General features: G+C 45.9%; 1 protein-coding gene across 1 annotated transcript; it reads left to right on the top strand.

The window, feature by feature from the left end:
- Positions 1 to 744: 744 nt before the first annotated feature.
- LOC308251291 (mitochondrial import receptor subunit TOM22 homolog) lies at positions 745 to 1,777 on the top strand. The gene has a single exon (XM_080674450.1). The coding sequence runs from the start codon at positions 750 to 752 to the stop codon at positions 1,176 to 1,178; it is 429 nt and encodes a 142-aa protein (XP_080530576.1). The 5' UTR covers positions 745 to 749; the 3' UTR covers positions 1,179 to 1,777.
- The last annotated feature ends 15,956 nt before the right edge of the window (positions 1,778 to 17,733 follow it).

Below are 17,733 nucleotides of genomic sequence, written 5' to 3'. Positions count from 1 at the left end.
AAAATGCAAATCTAAACCACAATGGGATACCACCTCATACCTGTCAGAATGGCTGTTATCGATAACTCAACCAACAACAAGTTTTGGTGAGGACATGGAACAAAAGGACAGCTACTGTAGAAAACTGTGTGTAGTTTCCTCAAAAAATTAAAAAGGGAACTGCCTTATGAAACAGTGATTCCACTTCTAGTTATGTATCCAAGGAAACTCAAAACACTAATTTGAATATAAATATATATATATACCCCTATATGCATTGCAGTTTTATTTGCAATAGCCAAGATATGGAGGCAACCCAAGTACACATTAATAGAGGAGTAGATAAAAAAGCTGTGGTAAATATATACAATGAAATATTACTCAGCCATAAAAAAAGAATGAAATGTTACCATTTATGACAGCATGGATGGACCTAGAAGGTATTATGCTAAGTGAAATAAGTCAATCAGAGAAATACAAATACTATATGATTTTACTTACACGTGGAATCTAAAGAACAATATAAACAAACAAAACAGAAACAGACTCATAGATACAGAAATCAGACTGATGGTTGCCAGAAGGGAGGAGGTTTAGGGGACTGGGTGAAAAAAGTGAGGGATTGAGAAAAACAGATTGGTAGTTGCAAAATAGGGGGATGTAAAGTACAGTATAGAAAATATAGTCAATAATATTGTAATAACTATGTAGGGTGCCAGGTGGGTATTAGAAATATCAGGGAGGCCCTTCCTCCCTCCCCCGCTACAGCCATGGCCGCCGTCGTCGCTGTCCCCGGTCCAGGTGCTCCCCTGCCCCCGGACGAATTGCTTCCGAAAGGCGATGCGGAGAAGACTGAAGAGGAGCTGGAAGAGGATGTCGACGACGAGCCAGATGAGACCCTGTCGGAGAGACTCTGGGGTCTGACGGAGATGTTTCCGGAGAGGATCCGGTCCGCGGCCGGAGCCACTTTTGATCTCTCCCTCTTTGTGGCTCAAAAAATGTACAGGTTTTCCAGGGCAGCCTTGTGGATTGGGACAACTTCCTTCATGATCCTGGTTCTTCCTGTTGTCTTTGAGACTGAGAAGTTGCAAATGGAGCAACAGCAGCAACTGCAGCAGCGGCAGATACTTCTAGGGCCTAACACAGGGCTGTCAGGAGGAATGCCAGGGGCTCTACCTTCACTTCCTGGAAAGATCTAGATTGTTACTGCTATATTTGACCTGTCTTGGTGGGAGAAGTTTGAAAATTCAATACTGTTTGAACTGCTGATTTTTTTTCTTTTTCTTTTTGGCACCAAAACAATTTGGTTGGGAAAATTTCCCCTTCATTGTCTCATGGAGACTCCCAACTTGCAACTGTGCCCTCCAAGCTTTCCTGACTGACTTCTCTCCTCACTCTGACACCAGAGTGCATCAAAGCAGATGGTCACTCCCCACTCGGGCCATCCCGCCTCTCACTAAATTACTCCTCACCAGAAGGTCTCCTCAGTGTCTGATTGTGGAATATGAACGGATGCCACTGGGAAGGATGTATCGCTGACCATTGACAACGGTTTGGTTTTGTCATGCACACTCTATGAAATACAAAATGCGTTACTGCTGTGGTGTAAAAGCAGCCACTGTGGATTTCTATGTTGGAAAAGAGGGAGGGCCGGCAGAGTTGTAACCACAGGATGGGTCTGTGGAGGGCAGAGCAGGACCTCACTTCCTCTGCACATTTTGGCCATTAGACCTGTGTGTGTGTCTAAAAGAGAAAAAAAAGTCAGTGCTCACTTTTGTAATTAAATATTTAAAATGATTCAAAAAAAAAAAAAAAGAAATATCAGGGGGGAACACTTTGTAAAGTATGATTGCTTAACCACTGTACAACTAAAACTAATACAAAATAACATTGAATGCAAATGGTAATTTTAAATTTTTAATTAAAAATAAAATAAAATCTCCCCTCTCCCCAATATGGTGTGTGTTCTCAATAACATAGAAATTGCCAATGGAGAATAATGGAAAATTAATAAATTACAAACTTGAATTATAAAAATGTTTCCATTTTAACACTTCAAACTACATTCAAATTATGCAGTTCAATAAATTACTTATTACTTTGAATAAGTAATTCAAATTAATTTCTAGAATATCTTTATATTGCTTTCTGATGTTCTGGAGGGTCTGCTTTAAGACATTTTAAAAATAATTGTCTCTCATACACAATGTCCTTTAAAGCAGCTTTTTCTATTGTCACTGTCTGGATGTAATGCGCAATGCCCATAGGCAATAACATATCACAATTCATAGGTCCCAGTCATTGACCACCTATTGAAAATAAGTTGTCAGTAATAATGCAGTGAAGGCCTGGGTTGGGTGCAGGTGGGTGTAGAGAGGGTCAATGGGGAAAAAAGGGGGACATTGTAATACTTTCAACAATAAAGATAAATTTTTTTAAAAAAAGAAAAGAAGTTCAGCCAGTGCCCGAATAACCTTATGTGTGGCATCTGTGACAATAGAAGTGATAGAACTCCTCAACTAATTTCCAATAGGATCTTCTTTATTTCAAACACTGTCATTTATACAATAATTTTAAAAAAGGATCATAATGAAGTACAAAGATGGAGGAACGAGTCCAGCGGCAGCCTTATACTAGTTTGCACAAGAGCACCAGGTTCACTTGACCCAAAAGAACAAATACCAGGTAATGTCATGGGCCCTTATTGTGCTGTGGGGGCTGAAGTGGACACTGTTTAATATAAGACTGTCACTGGACCACACAACGGAGTATGTTACTGAGGGTCCAGTGCAGCCAAATTAGCTCCTGATCAACTTCCTCAGTTAAATGAACTTGAGCCAAGACTTTAGACCCCTCAGGTACACTTTTTAATCCTTCAGAATCAATAATTTCACAAGACATGATTGACACTTGTTTCAAAAATCCATTTAAGATGCAAAGGCTGTGAAAGAAATATTGGACCATCTAATTTGTTAGCATGCAGAATATCAGAAATTCATAGGCTTGGCTGCTTTTGTCATTGAAAACTTAGACAATATGAAATTTTGGCTGTAGCTACAAGTGAATACTAACCAGCAAACCAGATTAAAGGACAGTCATTCTCTTGTAACAGGGAGAAGCCCTCTTCTTAGGATCTTAAACAGACTTCTTTTTTATATCAACAAACAAAAAGAATGATTCAGCGCTAGCTTATAATCTACTCAGCTCTAAAACAGAATGTCAATATTTCTTTCTGCTTGAACCTGCTGCTCAAAGAATTGGTGTTCAATGAATCACAGCCACATTTCTACCATGTCTGAAGGTAATGATCTGGCTCCATATGAGGCTAAAGACATCTGACTGTTCACTGTCCTGCAGACATAGTTGATAAAGGGATTGGTCCTTCAGTGACAAATTAGCAAGAAGGGAGTGCTTAGCATCTGGGGAGCAGTGCTGATGATGGAACCAGCTGGAACATTTCAGCTTTGAAAGAGCCACATACTGATGCCAGGCTTACTTCAAAGTTTCCAACATTCCATGTGGTAAACAGATCTCAGGTTATTTCAGTGCCGTTGGAACTTTCACTTCAGACAAATTGGGAATATTCTCAAATCTGAATTGGGCACAAGGAGACATATCTTTCCATATTTTGAAAAGCTTAAATGGAACATTTGCTTAAAATTCCCTTTTCAAAAGTGTTTAGATTAATGATTTAGATTTAGTAAATCAACAATGTCAAGTCAATTGAACCTGCTTGCAAAGGAGGCTGAAAGGGTATATATTTCCTTGAACCCAGAATATATCCTGTAGTTTAAGTGTATGTCTGGGTTCCACAAAGAAGCCCATGTTTGTTGAAGTTATATATTGAGCGACATGGCCATAATTCCTGAATAGAGACATCTTTTCATATGAAGCATTTAGCCTGTGAGTTAGGCAACATTTGTCATATTCTAAAGCTCAGCTGTGTGGGTTCATTAGTGCATGTGTTGTTGTTTTTTAATATACTTTTATTGATTTCAGAGAAGAAGGGATAGGGCGAGATAGAAACATCAGTGGTGAGAGAGAATCATTGATCACTGTCTCCTGCATGCCCCCTACGGGGGATTGAGCCTGCAACCCAGGCATGTGCCCTGACTGGGAAATGAATCATGACCTCCTGGTTCATAGGTCAAATCTCAACCACTGAGCCACTCCAGACAGGTGAGTGTGTGTGTGTGTGTGTGTGTGTGTGTGTGTGTGTGTGTGTGTTGTTGTTGTTGTTGTTGATTTTTAAAATATATTTTTATTGATTTCAGAGAGGAAGGGAGAGGGAGAGAGAAATAGAAACATCAATGATGAGAGAGAATCATTGACCAGCTGTCTCCTGCACACCCACCACTGGGGACCGAGCCCACAATCCGGGCATGTGCCCTTGGCTGGAATCGAACCCGCTGAGCCAAACCAGCTAGAGCTAGTGTGTGTTTTTATTGTATGTGAAATCCATCTGTGATTCATATGTGAAAGACGAACACTGTAAGATCTCACTTATATGTGGAATCTAAAAATATGGAGCTCAGAGAAACAGAGAATACAATGGTGGTTGTCAGGGGCTGGGAGGTGAGAGAAATGGATAGGTAAGTCTTGACGTGCATGTGCAGCTCAGACCACGGTTTATAGGCACTCTCACAGGCTTCCTTTTAGTGAGGAAATGGAGGCTCAGGGAAGTCAGAAGAGTAACTTGAGGCCAATCGGCAGTTGGGCAGGGAGACCACCCCAGGTCAGAAATTTACCTATCTGAAGTGTCTACTGTTTCTCTCCAGGTTACCAAACCTAGAGCAGATGCCTTCTGGGTAGACTTAGGGTGGGCAGTCATTACTCCTTTCTAAAGAGTTTTCCTCCAGGCTCTGGTTGAGCAGTAAGCTGGCAAAGCAAACTGGAAAGACTGGGGTTGTTGGTTAAGGAACCGTTTCTTCAATGGAAGCTTTGGGGCGCCCCTGTGTGGTTGTCACAGGAACTGCTGGTCCAGACTTGGACTGAGACAGGCAGGCAGCAAGGTCCTGGCCCTGTGCCAGACATGCCATAGTCAGGGTCTCATTTGATCTTCAGCCTATTGGCCTGTGAGCTTCGCTGGTTTGGTTTCCAGTCAGGGCACATGCCTGTGGTTGCAGGCTTGATCCCCAGTAAGGGGCGTGCAGGAGACACCCCATCGATGTTTCTCTCTCATTGATGTTTCTATCTATCCCTCTCCCTTCCTCTCTCTAAAGTAAATGAAAACATTAAAAAAAAAAAAAGCTTAAATGGAACATTTAAGTCAGACCCTCAACTAGGCTTTGGAACTGAGTAGTCATTTTGGAACTGAGTAGTCAAAAAGGGCGTCCCAATTTTATTAAACCCAATGCTTCCAAATTACTGTCATCTCAACATTGAATTAACAAAAATTTATTGAGATATTACATTTCCTTTTTCATACTAATGGTTTTAAAATCTGGTATTTTGCACTTACATAACGTTGCTATTGAGACTAGCCATACTTCAAATATAGCCACATGTGGCCAGGGTGACTGTATTGGACAGGGCAGCTCTAGACATTATCATATTGAAACCATGGCTCTGAGAGAGACTGACGCACTTGCACAGGTTTCAGTTACATGCCAGAGGTGCTCACACCTGAGTATGGGTTCATTATTTCTTCTTCATAGAGGCAATCACACTTCATCACCACCTTCTTGCCTGCCTTCCCACTACACTGAAACCTCATGAGGGCGGGAACTGTGTCCATCCACCACCAATGCCACCACCATCAATTCCCAGCAAGTTGTTGTCCTACTGCCTGCACAATTAGAGAAGTGGCTATTTGCTCAGCACCCTCCCTGAGCTAGGCACTTAGTCACTTTATCATCATTCCCCATCATAGTCCCAGAGGGCCACAGTCACACATACAGTATGGAGCATAACACCATCTTGGGAGGGGAAGCCACTTGCCCAAGGTCACCCATGTGGTAAGTACCCAAGTAGGACTAGAAGCCAGGCCTGGTTGGTTCCCACACCTCGTGCCTTCCACCTCACCAAGGGCGGCCACTATGTTTGGTTTCCATCTCAGAGGAACTGTCATCATCCAGTCCAAGTCTGGTCTTTGGGGACAAGAAACAGCTATATTTTATTATAAACTAGGAGCCCAACATGCGAAATCGCGTGGCCTGCCCACCCACCCACCATTCTGCCTTGACACCCGAACCTCTCCACACAGAGCTCCAGCACGCCTGGCCCAGCCCCCACCCCTCCTCCGACTCCCGACCCCTAACCCCTAACCCCTCTGGCCTTCTCTGGCCGCTTCAAGCCCCGCCCTCAGTCCCTTGAGTCACCTCGGACTGGTCCTGCCTTCTCCAGGCGCCTCCCCACTTCCACCCCATCATGGCGCTGGAGGAGAGCATGGAAACCTCCCGCCTGCTGCACTGTGCTCCTTCCCCAGGCAGGTGAGCAGCGGGGCGCTCTGAATGCAAGCAGTGGGTAGCAAAGGACTGGTGAGGGGGGCACTACGGGCTCTCACTCCCACCCTCCCGGGCACGGGCCTCCTCTAGGCGCCTCCCCACTTCCACCCCGTCTCCAGGAGCAACGCCCCGCCACCTGCGGGCAGGCAGCCTCCTCCTTAGCGGTTGTGACTGTGACACCGTTAGGACCAATTAGCATATTACCTCTTTATATATATAGATGTTTACCACTGTTCAATTTTTTGCATATATTACTGGGATAAAAATAAAAATTAATTATAAGTTTAAAATCCCCTACATACCATCTCTACTTCCCCGAAGAAAAGTGCATAAATTAACCTTTATGTGTTTCATAGCTATTTTGATTTCTGCTCTGATGTTATCTGGAAATAAACTTATTTTGAGGTGTTCAATGAACCTGCTGACATTAGAAATTTCTGTATCTCTCTTGCTCATGTGAAGGGCTTTGTAATTATCCCTTCATTGAATTTCCCACCTCCTGGCAGTTATCAGGGCTGGAGAAAATGCCCAGTCCACACCAAGTAGTGGTCATAGTGTTTTGGTAAGAGTGTTGAGATAAGACTTAGTTATAAAACAGTTGGTTAGAATGAGAGTTCTGTTCAGAAAGAAACCACAGGCTCAAGGTAGAGTCCCTTGTCCCCATCACAGCAAACCAAGACTTAATTGCAATTTCAGCTCCTCCCGGGTATGCGACCTTGAACCAATTTTTGTTCATTAAGAGTTCTAATCTGTAGCAAGTCCCCCAGTATTTCCTGAAACCTAACATTTTCATAGAGTTTTGGTGCTCAGGCAACAAATCTTGCCACTTATTAGCTCTGTGACCTTGGACAAGTTATTTAACTGACTTAAACTTCTGTTTCCTCATTCACAAAATGGTGATAATTATAATGTCCCCATTTCTTAGAGTTCTGGTGAGGATTAAATGGGACAATGTATGTATGTGATAATGTATGTAGTATTTACTTGGATTGCCCAATAAATTAGCTATGGTCAGTATTATTTATAAGACCAATGTTGATCCTATGCAAACATCTGTATATGCAGTTAGCATACATGGTATTGAAAGTAATATAACACATTAAAAATAATATTTCATGGGGTTGGTATTAGATAGACTGTAGTTCAGATCTGAATTCAGTTACTTGCCTTCTCTAGGATTCAAGTGGAGTGATCAAGCAAAGTTAAGGTGGTCTGTGCACCCCACTGGGGCTTATGTTAGTGGAGACCTCACATATCTGGGCCTACGTTGATGAAACAAAATTCACTTGCTGAGATTTTTGAAATTTGATGAATAGAATTTGAAAATCAGCTTTCATCTTAGGGCCATATAAATAGTATATACAATGCAATAATGACCATGATATAAAGAGTTCCTCTATGTCAATAAGAAAAAGGCAACTGAATAAAAAAATGGGCAAAGGCTCTGTCAGAAGAAATAGAACAAAATGCTATCTGTATGAAAAGATTTCCAACCAGTAATATTCAAATAAGTGGAAACATTTTAAATAATACAACTGGTTGTTTTGGTGTATAGGAAACAAATTGATATTGGTGTTTGTTTGCTTAAATTAACCTTTTTATTTTGAGATAATCATAGACTTACATGGATTTTAGGTAATAATACAAAGAGATCCGATGTACCCTTTACCTAGTGTCCCCCAATAAGTGTCTTGCAAAACTATAGTACATGATTACAACCTGGTTATTGACATTGATACCGTCAGGATACAGAACAATTCTATCACCATAATGACCTGTATTGTTGCCTTTTAGACTCATACCCTAGAATGTTATATATATGGAATCATACAATATGTAAACATTTGGGATTGGCTTTATCTTTTTTTTCCCACTCAGCCCAATTCTTCAGAAATTCATCCCACTTGTGATGTGCATCAATAGTTTGCCCCTTTTAATGCCACGTGGTATTGCGTGGTTTGTTTGCTTGCTTTGAACAACTGGACCATTTAATAAATTATGCTGGCCAAACTGGTTATCCAGTGAAATAATTTTTTAATTTTTTTATTATTATTTTGTTGTTGTTGTTAATCCTCACCTGACGATATTTTTCCATTGATTTTTTTTTAGGGACAGTGGAAGAGAGAGGGAAAGAGAGAAACATCTATGAAAGAAACACATCAACTGGTTGCCTCCTCGGGAGTAGCCTGCAACATGCCCTTGATCCGAATCAAACCCCGGACCCTCTGGTCCACAGGCCGAAGCTCTATCCACTGAACCAAACCAGCTAGGGCTGAAAATAAAATTTTAAAGTTATTTTTATCCCGTAACCATAGGCAAAAAAATAAATGTCAACGGGATAAAAGGCTCAAATGACACGAAGCTGTTTTACAGAAGACCGTTCCTACCCTGGTTAATGTCACCTTCCTGAATAAGAACGAAAAGTCAGGATCCACAAAACACAAGGGCGCTTTGGCTCACCCCATACAAACAGAAAACAATTGTTTTGGCAAAATATGTCAACATAGAGATGACATCGCTCGAAAATATTTCTAACAAGGTTCATTTCTAGGTCATGTAAAAAATTCATGCAAACCAGCAAGCCAATTTGAAGAAAATAAAAAATAAAAAATAGTCATCGAGAGGAAGGCCACCCCAGACAAAGCCAGGACAACACACACACAGTGTTGGCCAAGCCACGCTCCCCGCAGGACGGCCTCAGGCCTTCGTCCCCTCCACCGGGTCGCCTCCGCCACAACAACAACCCCAAGGAAACCTGACAACTCCCGCTCCATCCAAAGGAAAAGCCAGGTGTGGAAAAGCGAGACAGCAGACCAAAGCAGGGCCAGGCCCTGTCACCGCGCGCCCTGAGCATCCCCACCATCCCTCCAACGCTGCGCATGGGGCCTCCCGCCCTGCAGTCCTGGTGCCAGGCTCCCCAAAGAGCGACGCCCCCCCCCCCCCGGGCCCCCAGAGCAGGAGCCCCGCCCGCCCGCCACCCTGACGGGCACCTTGCCCTCTGCCCGGGCCCCAGGCAGCGCTGCAGCCCGTTCCTCCCGGCCCACCCTGCGCGGAGCTCCATCCTCCGCAGGCGGCTGCTGACCTGCCCGGCCGCTTGGCCTACCTCAGCCACGGGGAGCTTCACACCACTCCAGTGCAGCCTCTCATCCAGGATGGTGTCCGCACCAGCTCCGGCTCAGGAAGCCCCATGGGAGCGCAGTGGAGGGGAGCCCAGGGGGAAAGGCAACGAGCAGGTCTGGGCCACAGGCAAGGCCCTTCTGTCAGGAAGCGGCCGGGCACCGGGGACTCTTAGCTGTGAGGGTTCTCGGCTGTGAGGGTTCTTGGCTGTGAGGAGCCCTCGGCTGTGAGGGCCCTTGGCTGTGAGGGTTCTTGGCTGTGAGGGTTCTCGGCTGTGAGGGTTCTCGGCTGTGAGGTGCCCTCGGCTGTGAGGGTTCTCGGCTGTGAGGGTTCTCGGCTGTGAGGGTTCTCGGCTGTGAGGGTTCTCGGCTGTGAGGGCCCTCGGCTGTGAGGGTTCTCGGCTGTGAGGGTTCTCGGCTGTGAGGGTTCTCGGCTGTGAGGGTTCTCGGCTGTGAGGGCCCTCGGCTGTGAGGGTTCTCGGCTGTGAGGGGCCTCGGCTGTGAGGGGCCTCGGCTGTGAGGGTTCTCGGCTGTGAGGGGCCTCGGCTGTGAGGGTTCTCGGCTGTGAGGGGCCCTCGGCTGTGAGGGTTCTCGGCTGTGAGGGGCCTCGGCTGTGAGGCGCCATGGGCTGTGAGGGTTCTCGGCTGTGAGGTGCCCTTGGCTGTGAGGGCACTTGGCTGTGAGGGTTCTCGGCTGTGAGGGCCCTTGGCTGTGAGGGCACTTGGCTGTGAGGGTTCTCGGCTGTGAGGGGCCTCGGCTGTGAGGCGCCATGGGCTGTGAGGGTTCTCGGCTGTGAGGTGCCCTCGGCTGTGAGGGTTCTCGGCTGTGAGGGTTCTCGGCTGTGAGGGTTCTCGGCTGTGAGGGCCCTTGGCTGTGAGGCGCCATGGGCTGTGAGGGCCCTTGGCTGTGAGGCGCCATGGGCTGTGAGGGGCCTTAGTTATGGGGGGGCCTCAGCTGATACTGGCCTCGTATAGGAGGGGCCTGGGAGGGGTCTGAGCAGTGAGAGGCCTGGGTTGGGAGGGGCCTAGGCTGTGAAGGGCCTGGGCTGGGAGGGGCCTAGGCTGTGAAGGGCCTGGGCTGGGAGGGGCCTGAGCTGGGAGGGGCCTGGGCTGGGAGGGGACCAGACTGGGAGGGGCCTGGGTGGGGCGGGGCCTCGGCTGTGAAGGGCCTGGGCTGGGAGGGGACCGGGCTGGGAGGGGCCTGGGCTGGGTGGGGCCTGGGCTGGGAGGGGCCTGAGCTGGGAGGGGCCTGGGCTGGGAGGGGACCGGACTGGGAGGGGCCTGGGTGGGGCGGGGCCTCGGCTGTGAAGGGCCTGGGCTGGGCGGGGCCTGGGCTGGGAGGGGACCGGGCTGGGAGGGGCCTGAGCTGGGAGGGGACCGGGCTGGGAGGGGCCTGGGCTGGGAGGGGACCGGGCTGGGAGGGGCCTCAGCTGGGAGTGGTCTCGGCTATGAGGTGCCCTAGGGCGGCTGTGAGTTGGCACTCAGTTCGGAGAAGATCTGGCCAGGCCCAGTTGGGTCTGCACAGTCCGCTCTCCTTCACTTCCCCACAAGAGACAGGATGACCCCGCCCTGGGGAGGCATCTTTGCCCTGTGAGTCAGCAGCACCACAGGGGAAAATGCAGCCTGAGGGGGGCCAGCCATAGGCCCTATTGCACGGTTTGTACTGCAGGTTCGCCTCTACGCGCGTTACTGGCAGTTGAGTTGTTGGCAGTTGGCGCTATTTTAATTAACGCTGCTATTAACATTCATTTCAGATTTTTGTGTGAACTTACGTTTTCATTTCTCTGGAATCAACACCCCAAAGAGCAGTTGCTGTGTTGTATGGTAGTTTCATGTTCACTTTTTTAAGAGACTGCCAAATATTTCAAAGTGGCTGTATCATTTTACATTCCTACCAGCAATGTATAAATGACCCAGTTTCTCCATATCCCTACCAACATTTAAAAATTTTAGCTATTCATATGGGCATGTAGTGGTATCACATTGTAGTTTTAGGGAGGTCAACCATCATTTCAAGTACTTTTTGGGGGGCATTTTTAATTTAAGTTTGTTTTATTGAAAGTTTAATGTCAATTCCGTGTTGTGTTTCAGTAAGAACAATACAAATTCTGTATCTCTGGCTCCAGCCAGATATCCAGTGGTACAAATTAGCTCCAAGTTATACATACTGAACAAAAGAGGTTGAGTGAGCGAAGGAGTGGGGGGCAGAGATGGAAGAGGAAAAAAACAAAGCCTTGAGCATGCATGCAGGCTTTTCCATACCACCTTCCGTGCTATCCTGCTTCAGAGGGAGAGTAACAGTAGGCAAGGATGCGTGGCCACGGATTGTTGAACTGTTACTGGCACCATGCTTTTCAGCAACATTTCAGCAGAGTTAGAAACACTTTTTACAGCAAAACTATTACAACCAACTCCCCAAACAACCTTTAACCACCTCAGGCTAACACCCAGTTAATTGTAAACATTGGTATAAAATTCAATTTAAACAACTAGGAAAAGGGGAAATGATACTACATATGCCTCTATAGTGTGGTTAACCTCTCTCCTAGATGCTTGCTTTGCCAAAAGTCATTTCCATTTCTAATGGCAACATCTGGCAGGAGACAATGCAGTGATGCTGGAAAAGCCTCCATGCAGTCCTGTCAGTGTCCTTTTTATACTTTAATTGATTTGAGAGAGAGAGAGAGGGAGGGAGGGAGGGAGGGAGAGAGAGAGAGAGAGAGAGAGAGAGACTGCTCACTTCCAGTTATGAGTACCTAAAACCCGCAACCTGGGTGTGTGCCCTGGCTGGGAATTGAACCCACAACCTTGTCATATTGGGAGGACACTCCGACCAACTGAGCTAAGGGACCAGGGCTATGGTCCTGTTAGTGTCTTAAAGAATCTAAAAGAGTTGGGATGAGTAAAATCCACAGAAATTCATTCTGGCCTTTATGAACTTTTGGAAACTGTTTTTTTAAAAAATCAGTAGGGCAGGAACCTAAATCCTGAGGCCAAATGTATAAGTCAGATTTGGTGGTTCTCAGTGACAATGGGGGAATTTCCAACGGAGTGGGGATGGAAAGGAGTGGCGTGATCAGAAGTACAAAGGTTTCTCTTGTTGACCTTTGTTTCACTGATCTTCATCTTCCACATCCTGCACACAGCGCTTCTTTTTTTAAAATATATTTTATTAAGTTTTTACAGAGAGGAAGGGAGAGGGATTGAGAGTTAGAAACATCAATGAGAGAGAAACATTGATCAGCTGCCTCCTGCACACCTCCTACTGGGCATGTGCCCGCAATCAAGGTACATGCCCTTGACCGGAATCGAACCTGGGACCCTTCTGTCCACAGGCCAACGCTCTATCCACTGAGCTAAACCGGTTAGGGCCACAGCGCTTCTTTATGCTGCTCTTCACTCTGCATGACTGAAGTCTAGCATCAGATTATCAGGTAACCACTGCATAAATGTAGAGTCCTTATAGCTTTCTTCACTCAGCATATCCAGTTCTGCAATTGTGTCATCAAAAGTTGGTTTTGCCAATCTGCAGGCATGGGCAGGGGCATTAAAAATTTCATAGTGGAGCCCTTCCTGGTTTGGTTCAGTGGATAGAGCCTCAGTCCTTGGACTGAAGGGTCTCGGGTACAATTCCAGTCAAGGGCACATACCTTGGTTGCAGGCTCAATCCCTGGCCCTGGTCAGGGCCCATGCGGGAGGCAACCAATCTCACATCAGTGTTTCTCTCTCTGTCTCTCCCCATCCCTTCCACTCTCTCTAAAAAAAGAAAAAAGAAAATGTCTACCCTATCAATAAAAAAATAAGCTTTTTTAAAAAAGAAATTTCATAGTGAAATACAGAAAAATTGAGAGCAAGATCTAAGCTAATGGTCTCCTTATCATGTATCATGGGAAGATGAACAAACTTGTTGCCAAAACAATTAGAGTCCCAGAAGTGCCCCCCTTGGGAATCCCCAGCCACCATTGCCTATAATCTGTAACCATTTTACCCATTCTTATTCCCTTTGCCTACTTCCCCATGTAATCGTTGTCCTTTACCCAATATAAGCAGCTGGTTTCTGGGCGGGGCAGATTTCTGTGGGTGACCTGCTGCTCTCCCGAGTTGCTAGCAATATTGGAAAATAAAAATGCTCAGATACGACTGAATCCTGTTTCTGCTTAAGTGGCTCAAGTACTGACAGACATCTTGCAACATTTCATGGTCCGGTTTCACATGGAATTGATTTTTGCACTTATGTCAAAAATCAGCCAGGCATATTTGTGTAGATTTTTCTCTCATTTCTCTAATTTGTTCCATTGTTCTCTGTGCCCCTTCAGTTTCTTCTTCTTTTCCCCACTTTATCCTTCTTTTTTGAAGTTATTTTTGCTTTTCTAGCTCCTTTGCCTCAGCATAAAGTTCAGAACATCAGAGGTAAAAAAGCTTAAAAAAACCCCACAAATTGGAAAGCGTTCCCTCCTATATTCTAGAAGAGATTGTTTAGAATAATTCTTTCAGCATTTGGTAGAACTTTCCATGGTCTGATGTGAAAGTTAATGAAAGTCACTATGGTTCTGTGGTAGGCAGACATGAGCAAGGCAAGGACAGTGGGCCAGATACCAGGTCACAGTGTTAATGTAAAAAAACCATTGCAACCTGTAAAGAATTTTTGAGCCAAACTGTTGACATATGCCTGGAAGCAGAACCTCAAGGAATTGAGATAATGCTCTGGAGAAATGGCAGTTACATCTGTATTTATACATTGCAATCAAAGGAAGGGACATAGGTGGGTTACATGAAATCCATTGGTGATAGATTAGAGAGGCAGGAGAAAGCAAAGTGGGGAAACCCCTGGGATTGGATAAAAAGTAAAATGCTGGACACATACTTAGGTGGGTACAGGAACAATGAACATGATAATGAAGGAATTTGGGATATCTATCCTGGCACCCAGCACATTTGGTGGTGCCCCAGGGGGTTCAGAAAAAGGGAAGTTACCAGTTACCCAGACACTTCAAGGGTATGTTATCATAGATGCAAAAAGACAGATGGGCTCAGTTAAGGTAAAGGTTGACCTTGTCAGTGAAGATACCGGCCTAGGACGTAACTGTCCACCATAAACGCTTTTAGTTAAAGTTTAATTTCAGACCATCCTTTGTGGTTCCTTTAGGTCTCCGAGTTTGCAAGACCGCCATGCAGGCCTCCCCTAAGCTTGTCAGGTCAGCATGCGGCCCCTTTCATCCACACCAGGGTAGAAAGCCCCAGGTCCCTAGCAATGGACAATTGTAGGATGTGATCTTGCCCTCAGGGTGACTTTTCCTCCCCTAGCATATCACTGGTCAAGAGGTTTGGACCTTTCCTCCCTAGAGATAACATCTAGGCCTCAGTTGTATTTCAGTTCCAAGTCCAGAAAAGCAGCAAAACCAGACCAGCGCCCCTATGGTTGTCATCAGGACCAGCTGCATTGAATAATGACCTCCTGCCCTGGTGCTGGCCAATCAATCAATGGAAACCACAACCCTGAAAGGACACACCTGGAAAATTGCTGAATATTCTATGGAGATCTTTTCTTGGGACCTTCCCTAAAATCTCCATTCTTAAAACCCTTAGGCTGGAGGACGCTGGGTCCCTTTCCCTTTCTCTTTTCCCTCCATTTCCTACCCCTCCCCAGGCAGGTTACCATTAGCTTTCTCACTCCCAAGCTCCAAGGGCCCTTCCTTTACCTCTATAACTTGTTTCCTAAGCCCATTTTGTCTAGGAATTACTTCCTCTACCTCCGTGATTTACCAAATATATATTCTCTTACAGTTTGGGTCTTGGCTCTGAATTCTTTCCTAGCCAGAACCCAAGTACTGAGGTTGCTGAGCTGAGGTTTGGTCCGACCCCACCAGTCAGACACCTGATGACCTTCCTGCCACCTACAGCAGATCTAGTTTCTTAATTTGGAGTTTTAAAATTGTGAATTCAATGTGTTTAATACTTATAGGGTTATTTACTATTGGGTGAGTTGTAGTTTGTGTTTTTTGAGAAATTAGTCCATTTAATCAAAGTTATCCATTTATGTGTGCATAATTGTTTGTAGTATTGCTTTTTATCTTTTTGATGTCTTCAGGGTCTGTAGTAATATCCCTTGTTTCATTCCTGATATTGGTGACTTGTGTCTTCTTTTGGTTAGCATGGTAGAGGGTTGCCAACTTTATTTATCTTTTCAAAGAACTGGCTTTCCCCTTGATTTTCTCTATTGTTTTTCTCTTTTCAGTTTCACTGATATCTGTTCTCAGCTTTTTTTTTTAAATGTATTTTTATTGATTTCAGAGAGGAAGAGAGAGAGAAACATCAATGATGAGAGAGAATCATTGATTGGCTGCCTCCTGCACGACCCACACAGGGGATCGAGCCTGCAACCCTGGCATGTGCCCAGGCGGGAATTGAATGGTGGTCTCCATTTTTTTAAAAACATATATATCTTATTGATTTTTTACAGAGAGGAAGGAAGAGGGACAGAGAGTTAGAAACATCGATGAGGGAGAAACATCTATCAGCTGCCTCCTGCACACCCTCTACAGGGGATGTGCCCGCAACCAAGGTACATGCCCTTGACTGGAATCGAACCTGGGTCCCTTCAGTCCACAGGCTGACGCTCTATCCACTGAGCCAAACCAGTTAGGGCAGTGGTCTCCATTTTTATTTGGAAAACATTACACTTAGATGCCTCGAATGGAACTGTCGAGTAGGTAGCTGCAGGTACGAATCAGTGTAAGGAAGAAATATGGGCTAGACTAGGGAATTAGATGAGGGTACCACAGGCCTGTTAACGGTATTGAAGCCACAGCAATGGATGGCTGCACCTAGTTGCATCAACAGAGAGGAGAAGAGGTCCAAGGGCTAAGTGTGGAGTGTCCTGATACAGACTGAAATAAGTAAAGGACAGTAGTATTTGAAAAAGCTGCTTTGATTGGTTGATTGTTTGGGGCGGGGGGTGGGGGTTCTCTCAGTTAAATAAAAAATAAGGCCATCCACTGAAAACGAGGATGGGGGGTGAAATGATTGTCTTGGAGGCTGAGAGGCTGAATTAACCAGAGATATTGAGTAGAATCTCCTAGAAATGTGGAAAGCCTGCTTGAGGTTCATTGTCAGGAACTGAATGCCACTAGATGGGAAGTTATGTGCTGCTGTGTGGGTGCAGATGTGAAGCAGGTTAGGAGAGTGGAGGGTCAGTTCAAGGACTCTGAGAATAAGATGGCAGAATGGAAGTGGGGGGTTCGAGTCTTCCCGGCACCAGTGTCCTTCCTGCTTCCCAAGACCTTGGTCCTATTTTCAATGCTGCTTCAGTTTTGTGCCTTCCCAGAGGCTTTGTTCCTTGTCCATCTCCCTGCCCTGCCCCCACCTGGGCCCCTCCCACCTTCTCTTTTGGTTACTTGTGCTCCTGCCCACAAGTCAGCTCAGTCAGAACTGAAACCTGCGTTTCAAAGGGCACAGTTAATGGTAAATCTCTGTATTTGACTCTTCAAATGGATGATGTCTGAGCTCAATCTCAGAATGCAGACTCACTGAGGCCAGAGGAAACTCTGCTCAACCTCAGCCCAACCATTAGGTGTGCTCTGAGCCTTACTCTTGTGAGTTTCATTATGAGATGTGAAGGTCGCCTCTCAGCCACTCCTCCCAGTGTCTTCTGGATGGGGCTTTGGTCCCGCAGGGGAGAGTCTGACCCAGGTGAAGAGGACTGCAGTGGACATTAGGAAACACTTCCATCCCTCCCTGACTCCCTTCAGGCTAAATAACTTATTCCCCCAGCTTTTGGGGGTGCTTCTGGCAGATGTTCCCTTGCTGTCAGCCCTCTCAGGAATTGTTTTGGCTGAACAGACACTTAGTGAAGGGTGAAACCCCTTCTCGGGGCAGCCTGCATGCAATGACTGGTGAATGCCAGGTTCTAAGTAACCAGCTTCCTCCATCCAAATTGAGACATCTCACAAGACACTTTCCAGCCTCAGAGCTCCCTGTGGTGTGAGGTGAGGCCTTCATTGAAACCTTGTTACAGCTGGGCTTTTCCATCTCCCCAATTCTTGTCTCCTACCTCTTTCTCCCACAGATGCTCTTCCCAAGAGCACCCCTTAATAACTCCCTGCACTCTAATCTTCCTTCCGGAGTCTGCTTCCTGGGGCACCCATTTGCAGCAGTCGATGCCAGAAGTGATCCCAGAAAGCAGATGCTGAGATT

The sequence above is a fragment of the Plecotus auritus genome (genome assembly GCF_963455305.1).
Source record: "Plecotus auritus genome assembly, chromosome: 6".
Lineage (NCBI taxonomy): Eukaryota > Metazoa > Chordata > Mammalia > Chiroptera > Vespertilionidae > Plecotus > Plecotus auritus.
Note: the sequence above shows the minus strand (reverse complement) of the source record. Positions and strands in the feature narration are given on the sequence as shown.